The sequence below is a fragment of the Leopardus geoffroyi genome, chromosome D1 (genome assembly GCF_018350155.1).
Source record: "Leopardus geoffroyi isolate Oge1 chromosome D1, O.geoffroyi_Oge1_pat1.0, whole genome shotgun sequence".
In the NCBI taxonomy this organism is placed as follows: Eukaryota; Metazoa; Chordata; class Mammalia; order Carnivora; family Felidae; genus Leopardus; species Leopardus geoffroyi.
The window spans coordinates 69,436,793-69,456,276 of record NC_059329.1 but is presented as its reverse complement, the minus strand read 5'-3'; the positions used below and the strand labels follow the sequence as shown (position 1 = coordinate 69,456,276).

Sequence of the window (19,484 nt, the reverse complement as noted above, 5' to 3'; positions counted from 1 at the left end):
CCAGTGTTACTTTTGCATCGAAATGATGACTAATGCAGAATTGTTCCAGGATTTTACAATGCGCAAAATCTCAAAATTTCGTGACTTCCAAGTGTACTTGCACCTGCAGCGTCTGCAGCGTTTACAGATGCGCAGTTCGGGAAAGAAACAGAAGTATTAAAGTACAGTACCAGACCAGTGCATACACTGTCCTTGGCAGTGAGACTTTCCCATGTGTGTATAAAAAGAACTCTGGAGACCACATTGTAAAGGGTCACTGAAATGATGAACAGTGAAAACTGAGCCAATTGGAAACACCTCCAATACTGACGTCCTTACAGGGAACTCAAGTTGGGGGCTCCTAGGAGCCAAAGCACAGCCAGCCAGTGCAGCCAAAATGCCTCATCGGGCCATTCGCTGACATGCACAGTGTCCAGGTACGTTATTTTACCTGTTTTCTGGTCCTCGTCTTGCCTGTCCTGAGTTTGATGTATCTGGCTATCAATTCATTCCTACCTGAAAGAAAGAAGAATTTACAATAAGATGGGTTACTTAAAAAAAGAAAAAAAAAAGCCTCTGAAAGCTAAGAAGTTAGAACAAAAAATTTTCAAAGTTGGAGCTGTGTATCTATTCATGCCAGAAAAATAAAACAGTACGATTGTTTGCAAAAATATTTGCTAGGGGAAATTAGGATGAGGGCATTTAATTACTAGGATCAGCAACTGAGGGTAGAAATGTGTCTTTTTGTTTCTTTACACGTTTGTGCCTAAAGAGGTGGTCAACCTGTACGAGCAACAAACACAAGGCTTTGCGCGGGAATCCACAAATCTGTTTCCGTCTTAGTTTCCATGCCCATTTCGCTGCACCCACGTTTCCATCCCTAGTTCACTCCAGTTAGAGCCATGAGAGCCACCGGAGACTGACCTGCTGTGACCACAGAAACCCTACAACAAGGGGCTAACGACATTCCTGAAAGATGTTACTGTCCTAGTAACTAACTATACACAAGATCATGTTCATGAAAAAGAAAAAGAAATGACTTAACTACCTCAAAGCTTTATAACCTGTAGGGGAAAGAAAATGCCTACAAGAATAAGCAAAATCTCCCGGCTTTACCCCACCAGGAGACGGAGATGTCAGACAGGTAATCTGACTTCGAAGAACTATAATGTCATGGGAGAATGTGTCCCTGAAGCTAAGTGGGGAAAGGTATTAATAACACTACATGAAATAAAAGCCCTCTCGTTCAGTTAACCACATTTGTTAGCTGTAGAGCTGGTTGTAGAATTCGTTTGTGCTGCCTTACTTTGCAGACATTCTGCATAACTGAAGAGGGCAAGAGCTTTGTCTGTTCCCCAAAAGCCTCCCCGGCACCCAACACACTGCTGGGCACACAGAAAGAACCAATGAGACAATAACACAGCCTCTGGTGACAGAGAGGGACCGCACCCCCCCCCCCCCCAGATCTCCCCTGGCACAGTAAAAAACTGGCAGCCCTAATGAGGATCAACCCAAGAGTGTCCTTGTGGAAAGCTCATCTGAGGATTCTGAAGACTCCCTCGGCACTGCCTAGAAGGTTCCTGTCATCATGGCTCTGTCCGTGCATGTCTGTGTTAGGACCATGCAGATCAGGGTCACCACTGGAAGGCAAAGGAATTGTGGGATCCTGGGGCTGGGAGATTCCTCTGGGTCATCTGCTCCTACTGCTAGAAGCCTAGAGTCTTATAAATGTAACCAAGCACTTATAGAATTAAGGAAGCAGTCCACTTTATCTTAAACCATATTTAAGAACGAAAAGGGGCGCCTGGGTGGCTCAGTCAGTTGAGTGTCTGACTCTTGATTTCAACTCAAGTCACTTGATCCCAGGATCATGGGATCAAGTCCTACGTGGGGTTCTGCACTGAGCATGGAGCCTGCTCGAGATTCATTCATTCATTCATTCATATTCTCTCTCTCTCTCTCTCTCTCTCTCTCTCCCCCCCTCCCCCTCTTTCTCTCCCTCTGCCCCTTTCCCCTGCTCACACACACTCTCTCTCAAAGGAAAAAAAAAAAACACAAAAAAACAAAAGACCCTCCTTATTTGGAGCTTCTTATTAGCACTTTCATCCCCAGGTTCTCCTTGTTCCTGTTCACATGAACGAGGCTATGCACGTGACTGACTCTCAGATATTAACAACTTTCAGGTCTTCCTGGAGTTGTACCTAGGCCAAACTTCCTCTGTTCCTGTTACCTGTGGCAGCTTTTGGAACACTACCACAGCCATCCGGTGAGCATCCTTTATCTAATTTCCTTTCATAGGCTGGAGCCCAGAACCGTAGTGGTGTTCTTCCTGTGACAAGTCCACAGCAGAATGAGTCTATCACCTCCCTCATCCTAAATACCCTACTTCTGTTAATGCAGCCTAAGACTGCATTTGATTTTGGGGACCCACAATAAACTGTCAATTTATGTCACTTGAACTCCTAGAGGTCTTTTTCATATAGACTACTCCTCAGATATATCTCTCTACCTCTGTGCCCAGTCTTTTCATGCGCAGTTGGGATTTTTCAGATCCAAATACAGAAGCTTACATTTATTGCTATTGCATTTTATCCTGTTAGATTAAGTTTATCATTCCAGCCTGTCAGGATCCTCTCACATCCTCATTCTTGTCTGAACTTACGCTTTAACCACAGGAAAAGGATCTCTAAATTCAGGTTTAAACTGCTTCTCTGAGCATTCTGTTTCAAACTTTTGAGAACTACCAATATCCCCTGTAGGGTCCTCGGGTCTGCTTCTCCATCTCTCAAATGGTTGTACAGATTTTGCAATTTGTCTCAAAGGCTCGCTGACAGCACAGCCCGGCCAGGAGTGCCTCATTACCAGAAGCCAGACCTAAATGACAATGTCTGCAGACGAGCCAAGCATCCTCCAGCCCAGGGCCTCACTGTGAGCCCTGTTTAGGGCTGTCTGAGTGGCCAGAACAAAATAAACCCAGGGTTCTATATTACATGCAATTTCACCCGAACCTTGTCCAGATGGCAGGAATGTGCCCTGCCCCCATACCCGTCTTCTGTGAAAGCAGACGCGGTTGTGTGACTTGTGTGACACGTAACCTCCATAACTGATTTCCTATGGCATGTGGTCCCGCGGGGAGATGAACATCCAGGTCAGCCACATGTGACCGTACACAACCCTGCGGTCTGTGCGAACGATACCCGTCAGAGCTAAATGATGTCAAATCAAACTTCTCAACATTACCCTGTCGACGGCAGGGCCTCGCTGAGCACCTAGCATGCGCAGAGCACCACGCGACAGCCACCATTTCACTGAAGCTTGTTGTGACTCTCACGTCCCTGTTCTTTACGTAAGTAAGATCACCTTTCGAAACCCTGCGTTTGTTCTTTCGTACCATGTTTGAAGCCGTGAAGGGTAATTAACTTGAGGTTTCTGTGTGTTTCTTGCCTGCACAAGGGGTACCGCTGATTCGACTTTTAAATTCCGATTCAACTAACTCTGAGCACCCACCTGATCTAGTAAGTACAGTGTTTGTTAATCACTTTATTTCGTGTGAATTTTTTAATCACCATGCGGGCAGCTTTGTACGCAGAAACACTATTTGGGCTTACCTGGTTTTTAAAAATGGATATTTTATTCATTTATTTAAAAAACAAGGGGCGCCTGGGTGGCTCAGTCAGTTAAACAACCAACTTTGGCTCAGGTCGTGATCTCGTGGTTTGTGAGTTCGAGCCCTGCATCGGGCTCTGTGCTGACAGCTCAGAGCCTGGAGCCTGCTCTGGATTCTGTGTCTCCCTCTCTCTCTGCCCCTTCCCACTCAGGCTTTCTCTCTCTCTCTCTCTCTCTCTCTCAAAAGTAAACATTAAAAAAAAAAAAAAAAACAGATGTAGACACTCTATCTAGTTCATCCTTAAGTTTTAAGCTCAACTTACATATCTTATAATTTTTATAATCACTTTCAAAGGGCCATTCAAATAATGTTTGCTCCATTTTACAAAGCTAACTGAAAGTCCTTTAAACGTTTAAAACTGGGTATTTAACTTAGAATATATTTAATTCTTTTATTTATTAGAATTGTTTGAATGAATTTCCAAAACCTTCCCTTAAACAACTCTTAGAAACCTAACGAATTATCTCAAATGCTCTAATACTGCTTACAATTCTAGTAAGACTTCAACCCTCCCCCATATCAAGTCTAAACCAATTACCTCATTGCACATTTTAATTTGGAAATAAAGGCTCACCTGTGGCACGGGCCAAATTATTTTAAATAATTACTTGAAACATCAAATATGTATAAATCCTCTGAGTCAAATATTAACACTATATAGCTTTGATTCTATTAAAATCTTCTGTTTTCAATTCTAAATCTGCCCAGAATTAAAATATGCCTACCATTATGGAAACAAGGATGACATTCCAAATGACCGTGGGGTATCTATTAGGCACCCCGGGGTTGGACATATTTTGGGGAAATCAACAAGGTTCTGAATGGATCTTGGTCAGTGACCTTGACAAGAACATCTGAGCCCTATTTATATATATTTCTATAGTACGGCTTTCCAAGTGGGGTGGATCCATATAGTCCAGAATTCCCTTGCCAAGGACTGGGAGCTTGGGCACCCACAATCACCGATGTAACCGGCAGCCGGCCTCGGGTCACACAGCATAGTCTTGTTTTGCAGTCATGATCAGAATGCTGGGAATTGGAAATGTTAACGCTAATTTTTCTCTTTCTTCTAAAACACTCGCGAGTGTGTGTGTGAGCATGCACGCACGCACGCGCGCGCGCGCACACACACACACACACACACACACGCAGTGGTCCAGTAACCTTACATTACAAACAGGACTTTCAATAAAGGTAATGGCAACGTTAAGCATGCATGACATTCCTAAACGAATCCTACTGGCAGGTGGGGACCACCTCTTTGCGCCTTCTACAATGCCTGCCTGGTGCATCAGGGATATAAAGAGAAGACAGACTGCCTGCCCACAAGGAGGTCACTGGCCAACACAAAAGCTAAGATAAAAGCGCCAACCAGCTCCAAGGGTCACACTAGGACTACCGCCATGGAAGAGGGTCTGATAACATACACGTGCAATCGGACACAGTAATTTAGGAAGTCTAGAAAGCTGTCCCCAAAGTACCGGAACATCATGTAGGCTTTTAAGGACAGATGATACTTTCTCCCACGTTTTATTATGAAAAATTTCAGACATACAGAATTTTTTTTTCTCTTTTGCGGAATCTCACAGCACACACTACGTACGTACCCACCTCCTTCGCTTTTTCTATACTTGCTTCGACATGCCTTTCCGTTCCTCTGCCCATCCGCCGAGCTCTTATCTTATTGCTGCGGTTGCGTTTCGTGTTGTGGTGGTTTCCACAGGCATGGGAACACTTTTCCTAAGACTTCAATGTGAGTATCATTAACTGAAGTGCTAAGACGGATTCTGTCAGGCAGAATGGAGGGGCATGGGAGGAAGGCCATGCCACACGGAAGGGCGGCATTTCCTTACACACAGAAGCAGGAACGTGGAACCCCACAAAACCACACCTGCCGGCCCTGAAGCTCCCTTGACTGCCCCACACTCCCTTTCTGGGCCCAAGAGTTTCTGACCCGATAGTCAGCGCCCACAGCATTCACGCCTCACCTTCACACTTCTCTATCAATATTTGTGATAGCTTATAGAGCTCAGTGCCAATGTCACACTTCACCACTAAGTGTCATTATACTATAGCTACTCTGGGGCATAAAATGTCCGTTAGACACCTACACCCCCTTGCTTCTTTAAGCCTGAGGCTCGGCAGCTGTGGCTGCCCTTGCTTTTCCCACAGGCAGCGGGCAGCAGCAAAGACAGACAAAGCCCGACTCGTCACTTTCCTACCGTGATCCTCACCAGGCACCGCAATCCAGCCTTTATTTATTCTTCCTTTCTCTTAAAGAACATAACAGCGTTGAAAGTGAGCCATCATCGCTGCTCCCGTGCCCCGGATGGCCGTGCAATCTCCCGCTAAAAGGGACAACAGGGAGCAAGACTCCAGCTGAAAGGCGAGGAGTCTGCACGGGGCTTGCCTTGCCCAGACAGAAGACTGGTTAACGTTGTTGTGGGCTGGGTGTGTGATGGGATGTGGCCTCAAGGTCATGTTTGAGGCCCAGCAAATGCAGGGTCTGTGGCCAGAAATTGTAGCCCAGAGACACTGGGCTTTCACAGCGTAAGAGCCTCTTTGTAATTGAACGGAGGCAGGGAGCCACAAAGAAAGAAGTAAGGCACGGAACCTCCTCTTAATGGCTGTAGCCGGGGTTCAGAGGCAAACTCACACCAGGGGAGGGCTGACCACCCCAGGGGCAGGGCAGGGGCTCTGGTCACTGCACACTGGCCCTCTCCTTGCTGGGAGGGATACCTGAGGATCCCCCACGTCTCTTAACCACGTAGAAAATCAGAAAGGAAACTCCCAACTTCTCCAGACTGCTAGAATGAAACCATATCAAATAGACACTGATGCCATGGTTGCGACCTCAGGGCCTTCTTCCACAGCCCCTCACAAACCCTAACTCAGCTCAATGGCCCTACTGGCTACCAGAAGCTTCCCTGTTAACACCTTGAGCCTTCCAAGCTCTGTACCCGCACGCACAACTGCTTTTCCCTGTATTGCCCTCTTTTCTGCACATCTGGATTCTGCTCATCTTTCAAATGCCTCGTCCTTCGTGAGCCTTCTGGATAGAAGAGGCCTCCCTTTTTCTTAAACATCCACAGCCTCTGACTTGGGCCTCTTCGCTGCTGGTTCATATCCTTTCTGCCTTATATTCTATTGTTTTGGTACATGCCATGGCTCCAACCAGAAGTCGCTGAAAATAAGAACCAACGGTACTCATCTTTTCTCTGCTTCCCCTTCCCAGGCAGCTCAGTGTTTGTGGAGTGAGTCACTGACAGGGGCAGAAGCAGGGCTGCTACATCCCCGTGATCAATGCACTATGACACTGGATCATCAACATAAAGTGAACACAGAAAAGGGAAAGATGTCCCAGTGGAAAGAAGCAAAGAAGACGCCTTCTGCAAGGTGACGAGACTGCGGGACGTGGCTCTGTCCTCCGACACAGGAGCAGCGCCCTACAGAGAGACGGTTTACGAAGTACTTTCTCGGGCAAGATTCTCTAAGGTGGTGGTAAAATACTTTGTAGCCACGAATCCCCCCCGCCCCCTTTTTTTCCCCTGTCAGCTGAGGTTCCTCTCAAGGAAACATTCTCTTACGCTTTGAAAGTCAACACCAAAAAGCACAAGTGTAGGGGACGATGTGGGCACCAAGGGACACACGCTCCTCCTGAATCTATGGGGAGTCTGTAGGGATGGACACTGCCAGAGGAGGCAGTCAAGGGTCTTTATTAACTAACCTGGGAGGAGTTAACAATTAACCTTGTTTTCCACATGGCTGCCATTGCACCAGCAACACGGGGAGGAAAAGGAGGCCTACTGAAGCTGGTCAGTCACCATCTAGTCAGACAACTGACGGCACCTGTAGAGCACAAGCAATATGCCAGCATCATGGGGGGTATGAAGATGCCACTGCCTTCAAGGAACCTACACCTGTGAAGGACCCTCATGACAACGGAGTCCAGTTGCCCGGCCCGGGCCTGGGCCTCTCATGCACCACAACCGATGCGGCCCACGTATCCGAATGCTTCCGTGATAAATGCCTGCCCCTCCCACTTTGCCAGACAGGAAGTTCCACAGGAGCACCGGCCACACATTGGGGTCTGTGCATCACTGTACCCCCGGGGTCGAGCACACAGCAGGTCCTCAAGAGTAAGTACACACTGATGAACGACTGAATGGCAGGGATGGACAACCAGAATGGGAGGAGGGTACAAAGCTAAGCTTGGGGATAAAGGAAGGGTCACCAAAAAAAAACACAAAAAACAAAAAACAACAAAAAACAAAAAACAAAAAACAGCATCTGAACCAACCCCAGAGCACTACCAATGAGGAAGTTCAGTGTCTCGGTTAATCCCTGATATAAATCATTGACCAAAAACCAGCACCAACGTGGAAAATCACCAGAAAGGGCCGGACAGCTTGTTCTGGGTTGTGAGGGGTTGGTGCTGTGTGTTCCCAATCTAAAGGTTTACAGGGTGGACTGATGGCCTTCAGGAGGTGAACATTGGCAAGTCCCTTAAAGAACCTGTGTCTGCATTCCACTCAGGGGCTTAGAAGCAATCGCCGTAGCAGAAAGAATACAGAGGACGGCTATGTTAGCCTCTGGCAAGTCGGCACTGACTCCTCACACCCCTTCAAAAGGCCTGGAGAGAACTCAAATCCCACTTCCAGGAGCTCCTACCAGTCAATGGCGGCTGATAACATTATCAAGGGATGGCCCCCATAAAACGCCGTCTTGTCCTTCCTCTTAGAGGGACAGCTGACAGACTGCACATTCGGAGTAGACTACAAGGGCCAAAGAGGCAAGCAAGTAAAAGCGCCCAATGCTTTGTATGGAACACAGTCCTTCTACATTGGAGAGAAATCCTTGCTGTAATTATGTCTAGAAGGAAAATAAATATGAATGAAGTAAGCGTCTCTGGTGGTGCATTCTCTGCGAAGCGGTAAAGAGATGCTGGATGATCACCTTTTAAATTCTCGAATGAATAGCTGAACTTTATACCCCTGTTCTGCCTAGTCCATCCTGTCCACGGCTACCTATAAAGCACAGCTCTGGCTTAGCCACGCTACTGCTTTAAGACCTTAATGGCCGACTGCCTACAGTCTAAAGGTCAAACCACTGTAGTATAGTATTCGATGCTGTTCCACCATCTGGCCCCAACTTTGTGTTCTCATGACATACCACCTCCACCATCACCTGAATCCATTTTGCCACCATCAAAACGTACAATATAGCTTTCAGTTCCCTGAACCGTCCTGCCATTCGGAGGTTTTGCTCACAGTTAGGACGATCCATCAAAAAAATCCTTCCAGGCCCAACTCGGAGGGGGTGTCCTCCACGAAACCCCGTCTGAAACACGCACAAGGCAGGGAACATGTGAAGAGTGAGCCAGAGAGTCAGGAACCTGGAGCTCACCTCGCAGACCAGCGTCTGGGAAAGACCACAGCGCAACAGAGCAAACTGGTAACAGAAGATAGATAGTGTGAGTTATAAACACATCGCTCAGCATGGCTTGGTTCTGGCTGGGAACGTAGCAGAGAATCACCATTTTGCTTGGGCCCACAATGCCTTACTTCTGCCTGTGTCAAGGCACGGCCCACATTCTGGCTCTAGTAAGACTCTTTGTGTAACAGACCATAAGCTCCTTAAAGGTAGGGTCTGTGTCTATACACACTCAAGGTGTAGACGGGATTGAATGGAACCCATGCTTGTTGCCCTTGACGGCAACCTAAACAGACCCCCTACCACAGGCTCTCAGGGAAAATCTTCACTCATCTTTGGGGCATCTGCCTTTTCTTTCAAAGCCACATCTGATTATGTTGCTTTCTCACATCCACAGGTCCCTGGCCACTGTAAGAAAAACACACACTCCTTAGCCTGTACCCAGGCCTACTAGCCCATTTCTGTAGATGGCTCCTCTATTCTAGCACAAAGAACTTTGGAGACTTCCCAAGGTCACTATCATGCTTTTCCGTACCTCTATGCCTTTGCACAGACCATATGTTCTTTCCCTTCTCCTTTGCCTGCAAACTCCTACTCATCCCTGTAAGCCCCAACTGAAGTATTTTCTCCCTAAGGTCTTCTGGGACCCATCCAGAGTGAGTCATTTTCCCATATGCCCAGCATCCCCCCTGCTGTTCTACACGAGGATTACTCATCTAGGAGACTATTCATTCCCCGTCTAGGGCTATAACTGCTCCATAGAAACAATCTATCTAGTTCCCTCTGACTGTAGATCCGGCACCTATTAAGTAGGTACTCAGTAAATGTCTTTAATAAATGACCGAGTGAGGTCTCCTACACAGAGAAAAAATGATCTAGAAAAAGATCGTATAAAGTGGGCAGCACCAACAGTATCACCTGAAACCCGTAAGCCCCTTTACAGTTACGACTACTGCAATGACAGGCAGCAAAGTTTTCCAGACCCTCGTTCTGCTCTCTTAACTTGGCACAAGGGGGACCAGCACATGCCCCTTTCCTCCTCTCCCCTTCCTACTCACACCGACCTCCAAATGCCACAGGAATATGGACCTGGTCCAAAAGAAAGCTAATCTCAACATTAACCCAGGAGAGTCTTGTTAATGAAAAACTTTGCTAAGAACACTCTGTTTATTTATTAATTATTTGGCCTTTAAAGAAGTGTGAAATCCACACATGTGAAGTGCCAAAAACTGTTGGTTTTTCATGGAGAATCTTTAATGGTGGCAACGCTGCGGACTTGTTTTTGTTTTTGATTCCAAAGTAGGACTTGCAGTCTTGCTGGGGAGGTTGGACTTGTACTTAATAAGCTGTGTGAGTCGGGGCGGCTTGGTTAACTTCTCTGGAGCCTTATTTCCTCACCTGTGAAGTGGGGATGAAGTATCTACTCGGGAGGATTGTTGCATGCGTTAGCCATGACAGGGGAAGGGTCTCATCCCTCAAAGTGATCTTAAGTGGTCCTGGAACTATTATGCAGTGTCACTGCACTTGGTTTATATGCTTTCATCGCTTGGAATGCGTATGTGAGGTTTCTCTGTCCAGAGCGCCATGCCACACAGCATCTTGTATAAACCTACCACGCTTCTACTTTCTGGGAGCTTAACACCGAGCAGCTCTGCCACACGGCACTGAAACCGTTCTGGACATCTTGACCGCACGCTAACCTGTCAAAAGGATGTGGCCACAGAAATTGTTTCCAAGTAAACGGAGCCCTTTATTAGGATACCTTAACGTTAACCGGGCATCATGCAGGCTACTTACTTGCTATAATAATCTTTTAATTTAGAATGGATTGTTCATTGAATAAGATAGCGGGAATTAGGTTTTTGCCAAGGGCAAAGCGCGGCCAAAATTCTTGTAATCCGTGGCAGATTGTAAAATTATCTTTATGAACAGGCTGGCGGCATCGCATTAAATAGCACGTCCCCCGCCGGATTTCCAGAAGTTAGTTCTTAGTGCAAATACAACCGTCACTAGAAGAATAAAGCAAGAAACTTCTGTAGCTACTAGGCGGCTGCCGTACAGAGGCACGTTACCCATGCACTCAGTCGAAGGGACACTCACGTGGGACCGCCCGCTGCTTAGGAAACATGCTAAATAAAGAGGATTCTAAATGCCCAGGCACTCTGGAATTCTTTTAAAAATAACATGGAAACCATGATCATAAAGGACATTTTAAAAACTGCACTCAAACTGAGGACATATTAATCTGAGGGCTAAGCGAAACGAAAAACCTACTGTGTGGTAGGTAGAGACGCAATGAGGTGGGAGCGAGGTGGACAACAGCATGTGCTTAAGACCTACTGTGCGCCGGGGCCGCGTAGCACGCTGTGGCTTATTTGCTCGTGTGCGTCACCCTCGCACCTACCTTGTTCCCAGTTTGTGGATGCTGACTGATGCTCAAAACGCTCAGAAATCCACGCAAGTCGCCAAACTGCTAAGTGGGGGAGTCAGGCTCTGACTCCACCCTCATGACGCCTTGACTTTAGACCGACTGCTCTGAAGATAGCCTCGATACCCCAGTAAGTTAACTTCTCACAAGGCCACTACTAGGTGCTTAGCGAGAACACAATCTTACTAGAAGGGGGCACAACCCGGCCGTGAAGTGGACTGAACGTACACCACTTAACGTCCTCCATCCACCACCTACAACACAGGGTAAAACTCAACCCGTCCTTCTGCTTTCGAGTCCTTCCTAATCCAGCCCCGATGCACTCCCCTCCCTTGCTTGACGACCACCTGTTGAATACTTTCTATACAAAAGGCGTCGCACGAAGCATTGCAGGAGCAGTGTGGGAGATCCACTGGAACAGTACATATTCTCTGCCCTCGAGGGGCTTCGAGTACAGGAGGGAAACTGAGGCAGAAAGCCATACAACAGCAATAAAAGCAGGGCATTACGAGGATGAGAGGGACAACTGAAGAACAGTCTGAGATAAAAATCCAGACGTTTTCTCCCGTGGTTGCCACGCTCTGTCATTCACGCAGCTGCGCCGGTCACATTCGACTGGTAGCAAAACCAAGAGCAGCCAAAGGCAGCAACACACGGGCTGATCATTAAGGAGAAAACAGTGGCCTATGCACTGGGCTTTCTACGTGAGATCGTGAACAAGCAAACCAGAATACCTCTCTTGGTCGAGTTTCACATTCAGGAGAGTCAACCCCCTTTTATTCTCCTTTAAAAATTTCAAATTACCCAGGTGATATGCAGTATATTCTCCCTGTAAAAAATTAAAATGTTACACACACAAACCCACATTTTTTGTTTTGTCTTGTTTTTTGCCTTTTTCCCTGTCACTCTCTACACATACTGTCATGTCATGTTGGGTTCTATTCCTTTCGTGTGAATGACCTCACCTCCCCTCCCCGCACCCCACCCCACCCCCCCTCCCGCCATCCCGCCCAAATCTGCTGAAGGCTTATTTCTGAGTTACCAAAACCCAGGTCACATGGCACTTCCCAGTTCCCTGCCCGTTAGCCTGCTCTGCCCCTTCCGCTCAGCAGGCTTTAGGTGTGCGTCCAGCACGGGGCTTACCATACTGCACGCTGCTTGTGGGTGTTTCCACTTACCTTCTTTGACAAATTATCAGCTTCCTGAAGGCAGGGGACACCTCCTACTCCCAGTCTCCCCGAACCCCCAACTCCCGGCACAGTACTGAGAATGTGCTACTTCACGATAGCACCACTGCTGATTTTAGCCCCATCTTGAAAGGAAAAATATTTGAAGAACTGTCATGACGGCACACAGGAGGTGGTGACTGAATGTTTTCTTCCAAGAGGCGGGAAGAGAGGGAGGAAGACAGAGCTGGCAGGACAGAAAATCACCGTGCTGGCAGATACCTGGGATATAAAGAGAACACGACAGGGGCTCCTGCCTTCGAGGAACTCACAGTCCAGGTGAATGCTGAGAGTGGCAAATACCCAAGAACCTTTCCTCTTCCCAAGCTCTAAGAAACGTACGAGGCACCCATAATCACAACTGAGATAGATACTGGGGAGGGCAAAGGGATGGGGAGGGGTTACTTTGTTCCCTGGCAGAAAGCACCTGCGAAACCCACAGCCCTCCCTTCTTCAAAATGACAACGCTTTTCATTCCTGTGATCAAGTTCAGATTTACCATCCGGCCTCAATCCACCACCTACAAAGAGTATAACGTTCAGTATCCAACAGAGAAAAACACACGTTCTAAGAAACCTCCCAACTTTTTCATTGGTAGAATTGGTAAGGATGAACTGGATAAAACACAGATAAACTAGCTAGCCATATTCTGGGTAGCCACAGTATTTTTCAAGACAAGGAACACATACACAGTCAACGCGGCCTCATCTGGAAGCTCATTCACCACACTCAAGTTTGATTTTAAGAAAAGGCAGAGCCCAAACTACTTCTGCTTACATGGCTCTAGCCTTGGAGGTTGCTTTGCAAAGATATCTCAGAGTGAAATTATCCAGCAAACCCTTGTGTGGATAGAAGGTTCCACAAGTCAACAACCGCTTAAGCAGTTTAAACCAACAAGCAAGATGCCCTCTATTTAAATGCTATGAGCGAATCTATTTTAAGCCTTTAAAAATCCTCTGGGCAGGTGTTTAAGCTGTGTACAGACTGAGCCTGCGGAGACTCTCGGGGTGGGGGAGGGTGGGCTCCACTCTCCATGCAGGCAACATTTTGTTCCGACAATCTTCCTGCAGCAGGTCATGTGACAAAGGCCAAATAAACAGCATCTGGGGATTTTCAATTACAGACCTTCGCCCAGCATGCCTGCACTGTAATCTCTACCAGATGAGGCTCAGGCCTCCCTATTTTCAATAATTCACACACTGTGTACACATAACATGACAATAAGGGCATTCATGGAGCGGCCTGATTCGCAGATCAAAGCTAGCAAAGGGCCAGCTGTAAGCATGCTCTACTGCTGGATGATTCGTGCTTTTCACAGGCCTGGAAAGACACTCTGCAGGACCTGGCAAGCCGGCCTCTTTCCTGTGCGGGATGCCGAGCAAACTCTGAGCATGAACCGGGCACAGTCTCCCCGGGATGGCCAGAGAGGCGACCGGACTCCATGCACAACCGCGAGCACTGGGCAGCCTCAAACTCCAATGTGCCCTCCACAGGGGCTTGCCTTGGCCAGTGCAAGACCCGTGCAAGAGCTCTACTGCTCCGGGGAGCAGGTGGTTCTCGAAAACAAACCTGTTCTAAAAAGACAAGGCAAGGTTCCCGTACTTAAAGAAACCCCCAGCCAGGTGCTCGAGTTTACAAATCCACTGGCTGTGCCGTTTCCATGTCGCCGTCGCACCCATACAAACGACTCGGGCACAAACTACATGGAGGGATATTTTTAACGGCTGTCACAGAGCTTTGGGTCTGGGAAATGAAAGAGGACACTCTGTTGTTATTCCTGAAATCCCTACACGTTAACTCAATTAACTCGGGTGCGCGCAGACCAATGCGTTTAGGCACTGTGGGCCTGTGAGCATGCGCGCCCGAGGGCTTTGAAAGCATTCAGAATGCTCGAGTCCACAACATTCCAAATACCCATCGCCCTGCAAGGAGAGCTGCCGCTGGAGGAAACCGGGACACTGATTCTTCGTATAAAGATTTCATACCCGTCAATCAGGGCAGGATCCCGGAGAAAGCCATAATGGTGACTTCCTCAGCAGCAAACACATGCTGCTCACCAGCTGTGGGCTGTGCATCCTTACCCTCTTTTCTCTCTCATTCAGAATGGTTTCCTCTTAATCACAATAATCCCAAAAGTGCTAAAACATATCAATCGTTGGGTAAGCCCTGCCTACAAAGGGCCAGCCGGCTGGCTTTTATGGCCTTGTCCAACAGCAGCTGATACTTCATTCAGTGACAAATCCAATTGAGCAGTTACAAGAGATTTAGCCTCCCTGAAAAAATATTGGGGTTGATCTGGCACTCTAAAGTCAGCACATGCTCCGCTGCCATATTGTTGCAGAGATTACTCTCTGCTGTCATATTTGGATGTCTACAGCCAACCGTCTCGCACCTTCTCTACCCTTGCCCCCCACGATCTAATGATGGCGGTGGTGGGGCAACAATGTAATCCCTGGATAAAAAATACAGGCTATAACCATATTTGGAAACTGACTCAATGATGTGATTTTATCATCCTCACACACATGCACGCGCGTGGGGATAATTGGCTCTACTTTTCCGATGGGAGTGTCTAGCACGCTAGAGGGAAAAAACTATGGGATGAAATTGATTTTACTCTAACTTTTGGGATCTAAGTCAGCTTTGAAGGGTGAAAAGAGATAATGTGTAAAGATCTCACCCTTGGACTGAAATTCATCATATTAAAAACTCCTGCAGGACTAGTGTAAAGATCTTGTCATTAAATTTTTCACATTCGTTTTAGAAATCAGAATGTTAAAACGTAAGAAAAGCTTTAGGCCAGGGTGGAGAGAAGCACATAAACTGAAAGAAAAATTAACTTTTGAATATTTAATATACTCAAAATACATATATTCTTTACAGATAATTATAAATGCAAGTTAAGAGAATCTCCTAAGAAAATAACTTGGATAATTTAGCTATTAAAGGGACACGCAACCAACAAAATGCAGCTTTTAAGCAACACCACAAGGTAATTTACAAAATACAATAAAAGGGAAATGATCTAATAGGAACACGGGCTGATTATTCCTTTAATATTACGGCTTTGTAGTCAAAAGTTGGTTATTTATCCCAGCTTTCACGATACCAAAAAAGTGACCACAGAGACATCTGGCTTAAAAAAAAAAAAAAAAGTTTTCAGTGCCATAAATGAGACATTTGCAATTGTGGCTGGCAAGATATCAGTGATGGAATATTCCATACATGGAGTTCTTATTTCATGTGGTTTTTAAAACTTTATTCTCGACTCTGGATTTTTTAAAGCATAAACTGAAAATTAAAACAAAAACAAACACCCAAAGCCTGCAGACGAGAGAAGACATTAACTTCTGTGAATAACTACCCATTAGATTAATATTTTGCCCATGTCACTTGTCACAACAAAAGCAGCGGCATTTATAATTTACTCTAAGACTGGTTTAATTAAAATTCAAAAAACCACGACAAAGCTAGATTGAATTTCATTTGCCACATTGTAATTACTTACTTTGTAGCTCACTATAAACAATGTTTTATTACGTCCACAAAAATGCACTTAAAACTAACAGTAATGCGGAGACATTGGGAAGAACAGATGAAGTAGGTGCCGTCACTTCTACGTTGAACAGAGAGTGACTTCCAAACTTTCCTATGACATAAGAAAGTGGGTCCCCATTTCCCCAAGCTGAGGGGACCTAGGAATCTGCCGGCATTACCTTCCCTTAGAGTAGGGCTCGGACTCAGAACACAAATTTGGCAAAACCAGATCTGTGGACCTCCCTCCCAAGACCAAGGAGGAGTCTCACTTGGCTGAGACTCAACAATGAGACAATAGAGGCTGCCAGGCATGATGAATGACTTAAAGGCTTAAAACCACCATTTCCATCCTCCCAGATAAACAATTAGCTTTAAAAAAAAAAAAAAAAAATTCTGGAGGCAACTTCCAATACTGTTAATATATGCCTGGCAGGGGAGAGTTAGTTTAGTGAAATTAGACTTACTTTAAGGCCATTTGTCTGAGGCATTCTCTGAAAGTGCTTTACTGAAGTGGGAAGAAAGAAACCTTTCACTTTGGATAAAGGACAAAGTTTAGAATTTTAAAAGTTAGAAAAGGCTCAGAAACATCTGAGTCTCCTAAAGCCACTATCAAGGTTTTAGATGTATTTGATTACTGAATTTTTCCATTCCCTCTTCCCTTATTTTAAATCCACATAATTCGTAAAGGCGGCATAATAAAAAAAAAAAAAATTGCTTATTGAACAAGGCAGGCAGGCAGTAACACGATCTAAGCATGAAAGGAAACGGCCTTCACGCACCCTTGCCAGATAAAAACCAGTGGTTCTGAAACTGCACACAGGCCATTCTCTGGAGCTCGTGAGGCTCCAGGAACGAATGCCTGAGACGTGACAGAGAAATATCTGAAGAGTCAACCTGCATTTTTCTAGAATGAATTTACAGGACGGGGCAAGAGTACCTCCGGAAGTTCACCGAGCCTCCATTAATAAATGGGGTAGCAGTGCGGTTCCCATGACGACCAAGACTCCAACTCTAGGGAAAGCTTAGTGCACAGCCACCAAAGGTTTTCCCTCAAATCTCAACTTCCCGTTTGGAGGTGCTGACAAAACCAAACATACTTGTAAGCCCGGGGATACAGGGCAGGGTTTTCCAAAAAGGATTCTCCTAGCATTTGGCTTGGCCCATCTTGGGGTGGCCGCGTCACCAGTCTCGGAAACTCCGTCTTGCTACAGAGACTTTGAATGCGATTTTAAAGGGAGTTAAGGGCCCCCAGAGAATGTTCTGTGGGTTAAATATACCTGCTGCAATATTATAATGTGTTATGACAAGTTATATATCATTGTAATAGGCTCCCATGATTAACATTAGTCTGACTGGTTTTTCTTTGCTCTGTAGAAGTGGTTTGAGGAATTCAGAGTCAGCTTGCTCACCAGAATCCAGCACCTGGGGAAAACAGACTGCATTTCTTTAACATATGTAACCTTGAGGCTGATACTTCACGAGGTCAGGACACACTTTCAGATGAGAACTTTCCAGATTCCTCCACAGAAACGGTGGGGGGGGGGGGTGGTGTGGAAAAATACAGACTCTAGAACTGTGCCATTAACTAGTCACTGACTTTAGGGAAAGTCAGTTTCCCCAAAGGGCTAGTACCCTGTAATGCTATGATATCACAGTGATGAGATCTAGCTACTTTTAGATTCCCTCCAAACACAAGCGGCCAGAGAACAAACAGAAAGCTCTGGTGTCCTCCTGTCCTCCACCCTCTGCTTCCCTCTGAATGCTGAAAGTGTGGAGCCTCCACAGCCCAAACCAAAGGAAGATGGCACGCTTCCCAGGAAATGCAAGTAGCTGCATGAAGGACAGCTACTATGAGAGCAGCGCTGGTCTGGGGGTGGGGGGGTGGGGGGGGGGAGCGGAGGGGTGTTGGGATTAGAGGGATTCTTAGAAAAGCCCAAGAAAATTATAAAGTCGCCCTTCCAAAAACAAGGCAAAGCAAACATTCACCTTCGAGTTTCCCTCCGGGAATAGTGATGGAGGAGAATTAAGTGCAGTCTGTATGCTAAGGTGAGGACACACTTCTTAATCAGCACCCATCCTTGCAATCTCAAGAGCTGTGCTAGATAGAGCACAGAGATACTATGCTAAAGCCAATGGCTTCTGAGCACCCATTATGGGCATGACTTGGAGGCGGACAGCAAAGAGGACAAAGGAAGGAAAAGGTACTGCTTCTGCACTCACAGAACTTACAATCTAGCTACCTAATGGTGTATAAGAGATGCAGTTAGGGAAAGACAAAAAAAGGCAGATCCATGGTGGTTAGATATTTCTAAGGGTTTCCTTTTTAATTCTGTTCCCCTTTTTCACCCTTCCACACATGAATAGTCCGGACTTGGGTCCCTCTCTGGCATCCCCATAATAATGTTAACTTCCCCCACCTGGACTGCCTTTAGCCTGTTCTCATGCTAAAAGGCGTTAGGAGACAGTAACAAATTCCTGACAGCTACCACTGATAGCCTGAGAAGAGAGAAAGCATCCCAATATTCTGTTTCCATTTTTAGACAGGTCTGGCCCGGCAACAAACCGGCTGAAGGACACGGAGCGTAAAATTTCCAGAACAATCTCCCCCCTCCCCACCATGAAACCCATGAAGTTGCTACCTGGGGGAGCAATCAAATGTGGACCCCAACTCCAAAAACCACACATAATCTAATTCTGTTCCTCTCACGAGATCACATATAGGGAGCCACCGTGTACGTATGACCTCCCGTAACATGAAGCCTAGATCTCATTTTTTACCTCAGAGAAAACCGAGAAGCTTCCGATGCAAATAGGGCCCCTCTATCCTTGAGAGATGTGGAGCCAGCTGGACACGCCTACGGACATACACAGCACCCCCAAACCACGTGAAGCACATGCAGAGGGGAGTCCCAATGACATCATCTCAGCCAAACCCAGGTATCAGGAGCCAAGAGACGGTCACTTAGGCCGTGCAAATGAAAACAAGTAAAAGTTGAGAAAGACCGTTACTCAGAAACAATCATCCCCATTATATGAGTTTTGATTGACCTTTCTCTGTAATTTAATTACAGACCTTTCAGTGTGAGTGAGCAGTTGGGAGGACTTATTTAGCTTGGTTTACGAAGCGAGTAGCCAGGACAGCAGAGGCCCAGCTGAGGTTGCGTCAGTGAGACAGGCATGCTGAGAGTTAAGGCTGCATCCCGAGGACAATGCC

The 19,484-nt window shown here is 46.4% G+C and overlaps 1 protein-coding gene and 2 long non-coding RNA genes across 16 annotated transcripts in view; 2 read left to right on the top strand and 1 right to left on the bottom strand.

The window, feature by feature from the left end:
- The window catches only part of TEAD1 (TEA domain transcription factor 1), a 270,817-nt gene that overhangs the window by 77,453 nt on the left and 173,880 nt on the right, over positions 1 to 19,484 (bottom strand). For all 14 annotated transcript variants that reach the window (XM_045484549.1, XM_045484559.1, XM_045484552.1 and 11 more), the window contains one exon: positions 431 to 495. In XM_045484549.1, the coding sequence (XP_045340505.1) occupies positions 431 to 495 (65 nt within the window). The remainder of the gene's footprint in view (positions 1 to 430; positions 496 to 19,484) is intronic.
- LOC123601392 lies at positions 2,160 to 3,676 on the top strand. The gene is made up of 3 exons (XR_006714082.1): positions 2,160 to 2,245; positions 3,234 to 3,325; positions 3,433 to 3,676. It is a non-coding gene; the product is annotated as an uncharacterized LOC123601392 (long non-coding RNA).
- On the top strand, positions 6,831 to 8,548 carry LOC123601391. The gene is made up of 2 exons (XR_006714080.1): positions 6,831 to 7,785; positions 8,183 to 8,548. It is a non-coding gene; the product is annotated as an uncharacterized LOC123601391 (long non-coding RNA).